This window comes from Brachyistius frenatus, unplaced genomic scaffold (genome assembly GCF_029030835.1).
Source record: "Brachyistius frenatus isolate BFR_SWC_R1_liver_20210118 unplaced genomic scaffold, ASM2903083v1 Contig_273, whole genome shotgun sequence".
In the NCBI taxonomy this organism is placed as follows: domain Eukaryota; kingdom Metazoa; phylum Chordata; class Actinopteri; family Embiotocidae; genus Brachyistius; species Brachyistius frenatus.
Window position 1 is genome coordinate 289,298 of NW_027210872.1, and position 14,141 is coordinate 303,438.

Sequence of the window (14,141 nt, forward strand, 5' to 3'; positions counted from 1 at the left end):
GTTTTACAAACACTGACAGCAGACCGGACGGTTTATTTACACATTTTATTATCAATATTTCATCATTCAGCTGCTGACCATGTCTCAGAGATGCTCTGCACAGGTTCAAACAGGCACTTGGCTGAGCTGATGCGAAGACCCGTCGCTATGGCAACCGCATCCACACGACGGAGGCGTGGCTCCGAGGCAACATGGAGGTACTGTAAAAGGCACTTTGAGATGCTTCTTCAAATGTTTTCAACTAAAAAAAAAAAAAAAATCCTTTAACCGGGAAAAATAAACTCCCATCAAGAAGAAGTAATGAGCGTCAAGGTTTCAGCGGCACTGATCCAGCTCAGGAGGTCCAATATATTAAAACATCCGTTTAAAACTCACTGATTTTCAAATCAAATAAAAGTTTTTTTTTTCCATTTTAAAGATTAGTTTTAGTGTCCGAGATGTTCAGATGAGATGTTCAGATGTACAGGGTTAGCCTAGCTTAGCATAAACACTGGGAGCGGAGGGAAACGGCTAGCCTGTTTCTTTCTTGCTTCTGAACACAGATTAGAGATTTAAAAACGCTTTGCGGTTTCAGGAGGAGCTGAGACGACTTCCAACAATCAAAGACCGCCAATTCTAATCTGCTGATTGGGCCTGACTCACTCTGAGATGGGGTTAAAGGTCATGTAAGGACACCCCGACCTCATGAACTGGCTGTCCAAAATGGTTCATTATTGACATTTGTTCAAGGACTCTTTAATCGTCGTTATCTGGAAGAATGAAGTCCTACATGAGTGAAACTGAGTTCAGGCGGAGATGTTTTAGCATTCGTCACACAGACACCAAATAACAGCCATCATTAATACGCCAGTGTTTCAATAATTAAAAGATGTGACGAGAAAAATGCGTCCTGATATTCATCTGAACATCTCAATTAGAAAAGAAATCAGCGTTTCAACACTTCCTCCGTTAAACTATGCAGCATCATTCGGTTTCCAGAAGCTTCTTCAGAAATAAAATAGTTCTTTCTAAAACTATTTGGTGCAAAAATAAGAGTTTAAACCCGGTGGTGAGAGTCTGAGCGGAGCAGAGAGCTGGTAATATATAAATAATTTATCATCACTTCATGCATATTAGTGTAAAAAGGTTCCTCTACTCCTCCGTGGGGACTCCGTCAGGGTAATGCTGCACCAGCTCCTCCACCTCGAACACCTCCACCACCAGGTCCCGGATCTCCTTGATGCAGTCCAGGGGCGGGGCTTCTTCTGGACCGGGGGGCGTGTCCTCTTCAGTAGGCGGCGACGTTGTAGCGGCTGCCGCGGAGGGCTCCGCCTCCACGCTGGCTCCAGCTTCGATGACGCCTCCGTCGTCGGCACTCGCTGCCTCCGTCCGGGTCGGAGGTGTCGGCTCGGCGCTCCCGGTTTTGTCCTCGGCGCCGTCGTCAGAGCTCAGCGGGGATTTACGGACCTGAGCTGCGTCCTCCAAGACGTCAGAGGTCATCGAGCCTTCATCGGTGGACTCCAGATCTAGGGGAGCCGACCCGCTGCCACCCGACACATTCAGGGAGTTCGGGTCAGAGACGGGAACTGGTTCTGAGACAGAGACTAGTTCAGGGACGGGAACTGGTTCCAGGACAGGAGCTGGTTCTGAGACTAGAACTGGTTCAGGGACAGGAACTGATTCCAGGACAGGAACTGGGTCTGAGACTGGTTCTGAGACAGGAGGTGGTTCTGAGACTGGTTCTGAGACAGGAGGTGGGTCTGAGACTGGTTCTGAGACAGGAGGTGGTTCTGGGAGGCTGACGGTTTCAGGCGCTCCACCAGCAGAGGGCGCCTCTGACCCGAGCTCATGAGGCGTCTCTTCTTCGGTGGTGTCTGCAGGCTGGGATCCGGTTTCAGGTCCACTTGGAGGATCCGGACCGCCTGTCTGTTTTGGGTCTGACGAAGCAGTTTCTGCTGCAGCCTCAGGTCCCTCCGTCGGGACCGACATCACGTCCTGCTGGACCACAGTCTCACTGGGGGGCGTGGCCTCTGCCTTCACAGTTTGGACGTCCTCTTCTTTGCGTGGCTCCGCCTCCTGACCAGCAGCCGCCTCCTTCAGTTGGACCGTCCCCAGAGGCGTCTCCCCCAGCGGGACGGAGGACAGGCCGTTCAGCACCAGAGGAGACGGAGGCTGGGGCTCGGCGGAGGTCTTGGTGGGGGAGGCGAGCGTCATGGAGGGGCTGCCGGGGGTGGAGGGGGAGGGGGAGGAGAGGCTGGAGCGGCTCGACTGGCTGAGGAGGTCCCTGCTGTCGGTGAACAGGTTGTTCTTCTTCTGACTCGCCGCCTCCTTCACCACTGCAGGACGAAGAGAGGACAGGATGAGAGGAGGTCAGAGGTCAGAGGAGGTCAGAGGTCAGAGGAGGTCAGGGGAGGTCAGGGGAGGTCAGGGGAGAGTTAGAAGAGGGTCAGAAGAGGTCAGAGGTCAGAGGAGGTCAGGGGAGATCAGGGGAGAGTTAGAAGAGGGTCAGAGGTCAGAGGAGGTCAGAGGAGGTCAGAGTTGTTCAACCGTTATCCTTCGCCGGTCTCCTCGTACCTTTGGTGACCTCCTTGTCCAGCGTTTGCAGCAGAACGCTCTCGTAGACGTTCTCCACGTGGATGAAGTCGGAGTGATCGGAGTCGACGGACGGTTGAAGAACCTGAAGAACCTGAACACAACAAACATCATCACTTCTGTTTTCACTGCAGACACGGGGTGTGTGTGTGTGTGTGTGTGTGTGTGTGTGTGTGTGTGTGTGTGTGTGTGTGTGTGTGTGTGTGTGTGTGTGTGTGTGTGTGTGTGTGTGTGTGTGTGTCTCACAGCTTTGCAGGAAGGAACCAGGTTCTTCTTGATGAAGGGCAGTGTGATGGAGACGAGGGCGTCCTGGAAGATCCTCTTCCTCACCGTGCTGCTGTCGTAGTCGTATTGCTGCGGGAGGACGAGGAGGTCAAAGGTCAGCGCCCGTGGGACCTGAATTCATGCTTCCTGTCGGTTTTGAACACTTAAATGACGCTTTAGTTTAAATTCTTGGTTTAAACGGACGACACGACTAAATAACACTTCTGATCTGATCTTCTGTGATCCTACAAAATAAAAGTGAAGCGTCACAAAATTCTGTCAAAATAAAAGTCATTATCAATTAATTTTAATCTCTGAAAGTTTCTTTTAACTCAGATAGCAGCATTATTTAAATATAAAGTATTAGTTCAGAGTTCTGGTCACAGAGGAAAAAGATGTTTGTCTTTAACATTCACAAAATGATGAAGTACAAAGATTCTTTTCTTCTTTCCTTTTTCTTCCCGATCACTAAATCAGACTTGGTGATCCGACCTTGAGCACGCGGTGTTTGACCTTCTCCACGGCCGAGCCGGAGCTGTCCGGGTTGTCCGTGACGGCTTTGAAGAGCAGCTGCTGGAAGGTACAGGAGGCGTTCTCGATCAGCTGAGAGGAAGAACGGAGGAGGAGGAGGAGGAGGAGGAGGAGATCAGATCAGAGATGAAGGTACAAACAAAAGTCAAACATTCAATCCATCTGATTTTACTGGATCCAAATATAAAAGAAAAGTCCTGATTCACGACTGGCAGCATTCAGTCCTCTGCTGCGTTTAAAGGATCAGTTCACATTTTTACTGAAGTCTTAAAGCAGCTGGAAACTGTTTTTGAGATCCTCCGGCTCAGATATCAAATATCGGCACAATTTATCAGATTCATTTCAGAGTCTGGAAATGAAAATACACGGATCGATCAGATCTGATTTGTGTGATCAGGAAGTTCCCGACGTCTTCGTGTCCGAGTTTAAAACATCGATACGAGTGTTTTGTTTTTTTTAAACGGTAAAAGTCTTGTGCATTAAAACAGGAAGTTGAATGTCACCATGGAGACGGGGAGATGCACGGTAGGTCGCTCATCACTACAAACTGCTGATTCAGAGAGAATGTGTGTGTGTGTGTGTGTGTGTGTGTGTGTGTGTGTGTGTGTGTGTGTGTGTGTGTGTGTGTGTGTGGTGTGTGTGTGTGTGTGTGTGTGTGTGTGTGTGTGTGTGTGTGTGTGTGTGTGTGTGTGTGTGTGTGTGTGTGTGTGTGTGTGTGTGTGTGTGTGTGTGTGTGTGTGTGTGTGTGTGTGTGTGTGTGTGTGTGTGTGTGTGTGTGTGTGTGTGTGTGTGTGTGTGTGTGTGTGTGTGTGTGTGTGTGTGTGTGTGTGTGTGTGTGTGTGTGTGTGTGTGTGTGTGTGTGTGTGTGTGTGTGTGTGTGTGTGTGTGTGTGTGTGTGTGTGTGTGTGTGTGTGTGTGTGTGTGTGTGTGTGTGTGTGTGTGTGTGTGTGTGTGTGTGTGTGTGTGTGTGTGTGTGTGTGTGTGTGTGTGTGTGTGTGTGTGTGTGTGTGTGTGTGTGTGTGTGTGTGTGTGTGTGTGTGTGTGTGTGTGTGTGTGTGTGTGTGTGTGTGTGTGTGTGTGTGTGTGTGTGTGTGTGTGTGTGTGTGTGTGTGTGTGTGTGTGTGTGTGTGTGTGTGTGTGTGTGTGTGTGTGTGTGTGTGTGTGTGTGTGTGTGTGTGTGTGTGTGTGTGTGTGTGTGTGTGTGTGTGTGTGTGTGTGTGTGTGTGTGTGTGTGTGTGTGTGTGTGTGTGTGTGTGTGTGTGTGTGTGTGTGTGTGTGTGTGTGTGTGTGTGTGTGTGTGTGTGTGTGTGTGTGTGTGTGTGTGTGTGTGTGTGTGTGTGTGTGTGTGTGTGTGTGTGTGTGTGTGTGTGTGTGTGTGTGTGTGTGTGTGTGTGTGTGTGTGTGTGTGTGTGTGTGTGTGTACCTGCTGCAGGTCAATCTGAGCGCTGTGTATCAAACCGCTGATGTTGCAGAATCCAAATCTGTCCTGCAGGTGCTGCAGTTTGTCGTTCAGCGAGTCGATCTGCTCGTAGCAGCTCTGCAGGTTCAGCTGGGACATGTTGGCCAGAGCCTGAGACACCGAGAGACAGAGAGACAGACAGAGAGACAAACAGAGAGACAGAGAGACAGACAGACAGACAGAGAGACAGACAGACAGACAGACAGACAGACAGACAGACAGACAGACAGACAGACAGACAGAGACAAACAGAGAGACAAACAGAGAGACAGAAAGAGAGACAGACAGAGAGAGAGACAGAGACACAGACAGAGAGACAGAGACAGACAGAGACAGACAGAGAGACAGAGAGACAGACAGAGACAGACAGAGAGACAAACAGAGAGACAGAAAGAGAGACAGAGAGACAGACAGAGACAGACAGAGAGACAGACAGAGAGACAGCTGTGTTTATCAGCAGAGAGGAACAGAAACCGACGCTCCCTCTCCAGGTGCAGGAAACAAACGCACCTTCTTCAGCGGCTCGTTGTTTGCTCCCTGCAGGACGTCCTGACACACCTGGTCCATCATGCTCTCACTCAGCTGTCGTCCCTCCAGGAAGCCCGAGGTGACGGGCTCCATCAGCTCCTCCAGGATGGAGCCGAGGTACGGATGGACCGACTCCGAGCACAGCTTCTCCGCCGGCTCCGACACTTTGGCTGCAGAGGAAGAACACGAACACCGTCAACCTCCTGCTGCCTCCACACAGGCCTGTCACTGATGTCAGCGTCAAAGACACGCCCCCAAAAACAGGTGTTCTTGAATCTTCTTTTCTAATGAATGAGGGATTATTTTCAGATGGACCTCCAGAAAACTAAGAAGAAGGAGTGACTTTAGCTAACAACACCGAGATAACTGATGGACACATTTTATTCACTTTGGATTTGATGAGAGAAGTTGAATGGGAGTCTATGGAGCCGGAGGCTTTTTGGAGCCGACCTCTAGTGGCACTCGCTGGTATTGCAGCTGAAGACACTTCTGGATCAGAACCATTTTACAGACCTGAAGCTACGAACTCTTTTAGAAACAGTCTGTGGTTTCTGCCTCTAAATGTGCCGAGTCAGCAGCAGGGGGATGAAAGCTTGTACCTCTGATTTTCTCCTCCAGCTGCCGCCTGGTCTGGAGGATCTGGTCCATGTCGGAGTGGATCAGCACCTCCTGCTGCCGCCCCGACGCCCGGCACTCATCCTTCAACGCCGACAGACCCTCCAGCAGATGCTCCTGGACCAGGACGTAGGCCGCCTCCACCGTCTGAGCAATTCATCAAACGCTAAATCATTTCAATTTATTAACCACAAAACTCGAAACTCGTCGGCTACAAAGACGAAGCGACTCACAGCGAACCAAACTCTCTTCCTCTCCGTCCTCTTGGCTTTGAGGTGAGGCAGCATGTCTCTCTCCAGAGACGGCAGCAGCTGCTCCATCACCACGTTGGCCATCACCTGAACACACAAGCAGCGCTGCAACTTTTAATTTGATTCATTTAAACACTCGAAAATCTCCCAAAATGTTACTTCTTAATCAGATTAACCTCCTGTTTAATCAGATTAACCTCCTGTTTAATCAGATTTAATGCAAATTTATGCAAGACCTGATTTTTCACTCTTACACCTTTTTATTTTAGAACAACACATTTAAATGTTTATTAATCAGGTAAATGTTCACCATAAAGAGTCACACACACACACACACACACACTCTCTCACACACACACACACTCTCACATACACACACACACACACACACACACACACACACACACACACTCTCACACACACACACACACTCACACACACACACACACACACACACACACACACACACACACACACACACACACACACTCACACACACACACACACACACACACACACACACACACACACACACACACACACACACACACACACACACACACACACACACACACACACACACACACACACACACACACATGTCTTTTTCTCTGAGTAATTGTGTGAAGTGTGACGCCTCGACTGATTCAGGATTTCACAGCTGTGTGCTCGTAAAACTGAGTGAAACCGTTTCTGCTGCCGACATTTCAGTCATTCCTTTCATTTCTCAGCTCTGACGTGTGTGTGTGTGTGTGTGTGTGTGTGTGTGTGTGTGTGTGTGTGTGTGTGTGTGTGTGTGTGTGTGTGTGTGTGTGTGTGTGTGTGTGTGTGTGTGTGTGTGTGTGTGTGTGTTAGAGAAAAAAAAAGAAGCCCCGTTTTATATTTTTTGCTGCACTTGTTTGAGCAGCAGGAACAACAGGAAACGTCTGACTTACTGTTCAAACAATTTGACTTTAAACTCTGTGTGTGTGTGTGTGTGTGTGTGTGTGTGTGTGTGTGTGTGTGTGTGTGTGTGTGTGTGTGTGTGTGTGTGTGTGTGTGTGTGTGTGTGTGTGTGTGTGTGTGTGTGTGTGTGTGTGTGTGTGTGTGTGTGTGTGTGTGTGTGTGTGTGTGTGTGTGTGTGTGTGTGTGTGTGTGTGTGTGTGTGTGTGTGTGTGTGTGTGTGTGTGTGTGTGTGTGTGTGTGTGTGTGTGTGTGTGTGTGTGTGTGTGTGTGTGTGTGTGTGTGTGTGTGTGTGTGTGTGTGTGTGTGTGTGTGTGTGTGTGTGTGTGTGTGTGTGTGTGTGTGTGTGTGTGTGTGTGTGTGTGTGTGTGTGTGCATTGATGAGGGGTGACCTCAGCGAAGGTTTCCTGCAGCAGGTCGAGCTTCCTTTCACCTCCAGCTACTTGTGAACAAACAATGGAGCATTGATTGCCGGCTGCGTGGGACGATTCCTGCTCTGATTTAAAGGGACGGGAAGGAGACACGGTGAGCAAATACAGGCTCCGCCCACGTTGTGAGACGCTGTGAGTCTTACTCGAACACGCCCGTCGACCATGCAAATTCCCTGCGGTATGTAAATTTTCAGGGGGGGGGGGGACGACACACACACACACACACACACACACACACACACACACACACACACACACACACACACACACACACACACACACACACACACACACACACACACACACACACACACACACACACACACACACACACACACACACACACACACACACACACACACACACACACACACACACACACACACACACACACACACACACACACACACACACACACACACACACACACACACACACAATGTTCCCATATCGTAAACAGTTTTATCCACGATATTAAACTTGAACTCGTATCATCATATTTAAACACTCACAACGTTCTTAAACTGCATTCGATGAAATAAATCAGATTTCTGTGTTTGTCCAAAACCTCGAGTTCACAAGTTTAGTTTAGAAATTTAAATTTTAGTCACGTAGAGTTTATCTTCGTAACTTAGATGATCGCCTACTTACTAATACTGACTATTCATTACTTTTAGCTGTGTTTAAACTTGTATCTGTCACTTTGACCAAGCTGGCCAGCTATCTAAACTGGTTAACAGTTACTAGGTCTAAATATTATTACTAGGTCTAAATATTAATTACTTTTAATGTTTAAACCCTTTATGTAACTAATTGTTTAAAACGAACTAGCTTTATTAAATAAACCATTTATTATTTTTTGTTTATTTATTTAAATCAGTATGTTTAAAGTTGAGTGAAGCTATCATCTTTGTGTTGACGTCTCGTGAACCGGGCCTCGGCTAACAGCTGGTTGGATATTCGGTATATTTTGGTTGCAGGACGTACGCGGACGTCGCTTCCTATCAGCATGTCCCAGGCTTCGTATCGGCCGTTGTCCTGTCGGTAGAGCTGGACGGCTTTCAGGAAGGCCTGAACTTCACACGTCTTCTTCTTCAGGAAGTCTGTCACAGAGAGAAGACCAGAAACCAGTCAGTGTGTGTGTGTGTGTGTGTGTGTGTGTGTGTGTGTGTGTGTGTGTGTGTGTGTGTGTGTGTGTGTGTGTGTGTGTGTGTGTGTGTGAGAGAGTGTGTGTGTGTGTGTGTGTGTGTGTGTGTGTGTGTGTGTGTGTGTGTGTGTGTGTGTGAGTGTGAGTGTGTGTGTGTTTGATCGCCGCACCACGACAGTTCATCATCTGAATGTAAATGTGAAGAAGCTGCAGAGATTCCTCGTTCATCCCGAGGCTGATTAAAGGTTTCTGCTCTGCTCCTCTGAAGCTGGAGGGGGGGGGGGGTGAATCTGTTGCCACGGCAACTGCCGAAAGTAGTTCAACTGATGCCGTACGGGCAGATTTAGTTTTTTTAAACACCAGCGCTGGATGTATGTTTTACTCAAGTTCCTCTAGTTTAAACTCTTCATTCATTTTATTTCTAGATGTTTTTGTCACGTCTGCCGGTCCCACCGTGGTTCTGGTGTCGGATGCAGTCCGACAGGATGGACAGGAAGGCGGTCTGCTTGGCCTGCAGTCTGAAGCAGAAGTACGAGTCCCTCCTGTAGGGCAGACGCAGGTAAACCGGAAACTGACCCGGCATCCCCGACGGGGGCGGAGCAAAGTCCTCCTTCACACCTGGAAACACAGAACAAAGGTCCAAGTGTGCAGGTAACGATGGAACACCTGACACCTGCTGCACGGCGGCTGCTCTTACTAACAGCAGTCACATAAACCCTGAAGTGAACCGCAGAGAATCTGAAAAACATCTCTGAATGCTGCAGAAAACGTTTGACGTTCGGCTGAAGTGGAAAAACGTACGTGAAGACTTTAACGTCATAAAACTGCATAAACATGAAAATAACAAGGTCCCATCCTTCCATCACATTTCCTACTTTCCTTTCCACCATTTGAGTTTCAACTCGAGCTTTTTTTCAAAACTCGTTACATTCTCTTCTTTTGATTTAACGAGGTCCAACTGGAAACGGGAACATTTTGAGCAGAAGTACTTTTCAGTATTTGCAGGGAAATAAGTTGATTATCATCCGACCACAACACTTGACGTGAAGCACATCTGAGGGTCGTTCAACATCCAACTTACTTCACTTGCTGACATAACTGGTCCTCAGTGATCAGCAGTTCCCTCTGATGGTTGTGTGCAGCTGTGGTAGACTGATGATCTGCTGAGTTTTACTGCTCCTTTCTTTGTTGAAACTCGGTCAAAATTTCTGAACCAAATCTGAGTCATTAAAAATGAAGCCCAACAATCTCCACTTCAGTTGTCGGAGGAGGCTGCTTCTCCAGTTTGGCCTTTTAGGAGCTCTGAAAGCTCAGAAATCTTCTCAGGATGGTGAGTCACGTTTAATAAACCAATCCAGCCCGGTACCGGCTAATATGATAAGTTTAATATCTGTGGTACAACGGTCTCTTTGTCTGGTTTACAGCATGTTTACAGTATAATAAACTCCTGTTTTTACTCATCTGTCCTGAAAAGTTCTCCGTATATAACGACCCTCCAGCTCTCAGGGTCGTCTCTGAAAACACGAGTTTATCTGTCTTCAAATTGTGTTTTTACTTCTTTACTCACTGCTGTCATCAGGGAAACATTTGTCCACCATGGCCAGGTACGAGCCCTCCTCGGTCAGGACGGTGCCCCCTGTAGGCAGCAGCTTGTGGCGCGGAGGAACCCCTTTCACAAAAGTCTGAAGACGGAAGAAGATGAGCGTGAAGAAGGAAGAAAAAATGCTAGCACATTTTATTTATCTTTATTTTACATTTATTTGATCTTACCTCCAGGCTGTCGTGACACTCCAGGCAGTAGTTGGCTCTCACCACCACGTACCTCTCCCTCCACTTCCGGGTGTCGTCGAAGTACAGGACGCCCTCCTCGTACAGCACCTCCCCCGCCTCTGGAGCCTCCTGGAGAAGTTAGAAATCAGGTGATTTCACGCTAATGGTTCTGCGAGTTCTTTTTACTTCTTAAAAATCCTTAAAACTGTGAAAATAATCCTTAACAACCCAATAATGCACCAAAGTGTGTTATACACATGTCAGTCCACTAGAGGGTAGCGTTTCAATGTCAGGTTTTGCCTCGCCAAGGTGTGAAAAAAAAAAATTGTTGGAATAAATCCACGTCTCTTTCTTACGTATTCGAACCCTTTTGCTTGAAAGTCCTGGTTGATCCATTCAATGACCCCCAGCGTACCTGTTCTTTGTCACATGACCTCCTTCTTCAACCCATGGTCATTGCATGCGTGTGCCTTTCACGCCTAGGTGAAGCAAAACACAGACTGGATATAAAAGAGTTCGTAGCTTCAGGTCTGTAAAATGGTTCTGATCCAGAAGTGTCTTCAGCTGCAATACCAGCGAGTGCCACTAGAGGTCGGCTCCAAAAAGCCTCCGGCTCCATAGACTCCCATTCAACTTCTCTCATCAAATCCAAAGTGAATAAAATGTGTCCATCAGTTATCTCGGTGTTGTTAGCTAAAGTCACTCCTTCTTATTAGTTTTCTGGAGGTCCATCTGAAAATAATCCCTCATTCATTAGAAAAGAAGATTCAAGAAGACCTGTTTTTGGGGGCGTGTCTGTTTGATTGACAGGCCTGTGGTGCAGTCAGGTTACAGCTATCGGTGGGCGGGATGTAGGGTCTCAAATTCCCAATCAGATCGAGTCAGATCCACCATTTACTCCTCCCCCAGCTCGTCCAAATATGGTCACGTCCTGATACCCTCTAGTGGAGTGATAGGTGTACTACACCCCACTAAAAACAAACATAACATACAATAGTGCATTGATTTACAATCTGTTCATTCTTTCTGACTTGTTATTTTCTGTTGTTTTTGGGGAGTTTACAGTGTTTGGATGACGCTGCTCGGTTGATAGTTGGGAGACGACGTACCTTCTGTTTGAGCAGCTGCGTGATCTTCTGCTTGTTCGGCTCCAGGTCGTCCTCCACCTGACAGAACTGCACCACGGAGAACTGCTTCCTGTAGTACGGACTGAACTCCTTCAGCTCGGCCTCGGCCCGGCCTGCAGCGACACGGGAGAGAGGTAGGATCGGTTAGAGCAAGCATGCTTTTATTCTGGAGGACGCAGGTCGGATAACATTTATAAAGATGTTCCTGGAAGCCCGGCGGTCAGATTACACAGCGACAATAAGAAAGAGGCTGAAATACGAACCAGGATGTGCAGAAATGGGGGAAAACTGTGGAGCTGCATTTAAGCTTAATGACCCAGAGTCACTTTGGAACAACAGAAATACCCAAAAGAGTCCAAAAAAAAGCCTTTAATGGGACTGAAATAACATCTGAGACGTGTTTGAAGCCCCGATCGGACGCGATTTATGTCTCCGGGCGAAGTGGGTGATTTTTCAAAAGTAAAATATCCTGTCTTTGATTCCTGTCCAGAAAAACCAGGTCCTTGTGTTTCAGACTTAAAGCTCTTCTTTTCCTCCTCCGGCACTTTTATCACCTCAGTGGGAAATTCCACTTTTTATGTGTTCAATGGAGGAAGTGGAAAATGTTTTAAAACCTGTCTGAAGGAAACATGTTAACAACATGTAAATTACATTTTAGGAACCAATATGTCTGGGAATGAGAACATTTTTATTATCAGACATAAAATGATGGATTAAATGGTTAGTTAACAGTCATAAATAGCTAAAATAATGGATTAGCCTCAAGTCACAAATATTTAACTAAAAAGGGTTAAAAGGCTTAAATATTCAGCTAGAATATGATTAAAAGTCATAAATAGTTGGTGTGATGGATTAAATGGTGAGCAGAAAGTAATCCATAGTAATGTGGTTAAAAGTAACGGATAAATAAACAGTTTAAATAGTTGGCTAAACTGCTTCTTTTCTTTATGCTAAAATATGAAAAGAGTAAAATGTTGAACTGTTTTTCTTTATTGGCCTAAAAAAAGACTTGAAACGAAGATTCAGCTGAATTTCTCTGAAGGGATGAAAACTTTCTGCACGTTGTCAGAAAATTTGAAAACAAAAAACCCCAAAAGCAGAACTGGTCCTGACTGATTTTCCGAAGCAATCTTCCAGCTCAGATCTGGAGCAGCATGATGACATCACGCTGTCCTCCAGCTGATCCTTGCTTCAACACCGAAGCTACTCGTTGTCTCTCTGGACTGAAAACCATCTGCACATTACAAATGTCCACTCGAGACTCCCAGAGACCCCGCCACAATAAAAGCGTCAGCCAGATCCCCTTTCTCTCTCTGTGGTTTGTCAACCTACGACTGCTGGCAGGACGTCCACGTGATCACCGACAGAAAACCAAAAATCCTCTCAGATTTCATCCCAAACCATTAAAACCAGAACAGATTCAGTTTCTGGGATAAAAACAAAAACAAAAGCTCAGCAGAGAAAAAATGTTCCTATTTTCACTGTCTGCAAACCACATCAGCACCACCACAGGGAGGAGGAGGAGGAGGAGGAGGAGGTACAAGGAGGTAGAGGAAGAAGAGGAGGAGGAGAAAGAGGAGGAGGATGGGGCCATTAAATGAGTATTTACGCAGCTTTAAACTCTTCCAGGTGATTCTCGTGACTCCTTCTCCTCCTCCTCCTCCTCCTCCTCCTCCTCCTCCATATAATATCTAAACGTGTCCGAGCCTGTTTATCGTCTTCTTCATGTTGACGTCGAGGTCGATGACTCGTCATTATCTCGATGTTTCACAGCTACGATCAGACCACGATGCGTTCAGGGACGTGAAAGTAAAACATGGGTTTGTGAGTCTCCGTTAGAGGACAGAGGAAATCCTTTAATGTTCCACCATTAAAATCAACTCATCTATCCCTTAAATAAAGAGGTCATTAAGGTATTTAATGGGCTCCTTAAGGGGATCTTAATGGTTTGAAAATCAATAACCCCAAATTTGAGTTGTTGTTTTTTATCGGTTAATCTATAAACCAATGAAATATGTCGCAATCCGCTTATTGATCCAATAATTTTGAGGTTATCAATATCTGAATCCTGAAACCTGCAGCTGAGGACGTTTCAGATGAATGAGAGTTAACGGAGGATGTTATTGTTTCAGCGACGGAGGTTGGAAACTGTTTACGAGGACTCTCGGGGGACCGCCGTGTTTTTTCCTCCGTCCCGAACAATAGGTCAATCTGTCTCTCGTCTCCCCGGCGATCGGCCAATCAGAGTGGACATCCTGCTGCCGGTTTATAGACGTGGTGTGAGATGGCGTCGGCCACTCGCTCGTCCAAAAACAACAACTGAACTGATTTATCTTTACGGGTTTTGGTCATTTGTTAGTTTGTAATTATTGCGTTGAACTTTTGGTTCCCGGTACTTTACGAGATTTGGTTTCCCTCTGCAGAAAGATCCGCCTCAACGTCACGTGAAAGGACAAAGAAACGTCTGCTGAATCGACCGCGACGTGCTTTTATTAAATTATTTAA

At 46.9% G+C, this 14,141-nt stretch overlaps 1 protein-coding gene across 3 annotated transcripts in view; it reads right to left on the reverse strand.

Annotated features, from left to right (window-relative positions):
* Positions 1–30: 30 nt before the first annotated feature.
* Positions 31–14,141, reverse strand: part of niban1a (niban apoptosis regulator 1a) — a 26,530-nt gene continuing 12,419 nt past the window's right edge. The window contains exons 2-15 of one of the 3 annotated variants that reach the window (XM_069721800.1): positions 11,619–11,749; positions 10,510–10,638; positions 10,307–10,421; positions 9,193–9,357; positions 8,580–8,695; positions 6,202–6,306; positions 5,953–6,115; positions 5,336–5,523; positions 4,790–4,936; positions 3,328–3,438; positions 2,818–2,925; positions 2,554–2,665; positions 1,761–2,315; positions 31–1,718 (exon numbers count right to left, since the gene is read on the reverse strand). In XM_069721800.1, the coding sequence (XP_069577901.1) occupies positions 1,132–1,718; positions 1,761–2,315; positions 2,554–2,665; positions 2,818–2,925; positions 3,328–3,438; positions 4,790–4,936; positions 5,336–5,523; positions 5,953–6,115; positions 6,202–6,306; positions 8,580–8,695; positions 9,193–9,357; positions 10,307–10,421; positions 10,510–10,638; positions 11,619–11,749 (2,732 nt within the window). In that variant the 3' untranslated portion in view covers positions 31–1,131. Of the gene's footprint in view, positions 2,316–2,553; positions 2,666–2,817; positions 2,926–3,327; positions 3,439–4,789; positions 4,937–5,335; positions 5,524–5,952; positions 6,116–6,201; positions 6,307–8,579; positions 8,696–9,192; positions 9,358–10,306; positions 10,422–10,509; positions 10,639–11,618; positions 11,750–14,141 lie in introns of all 3 variants that reach the window. The other 2 variants (XM_069721799.1, XM_069721798.1) reach the window with 2 other exon arrangements.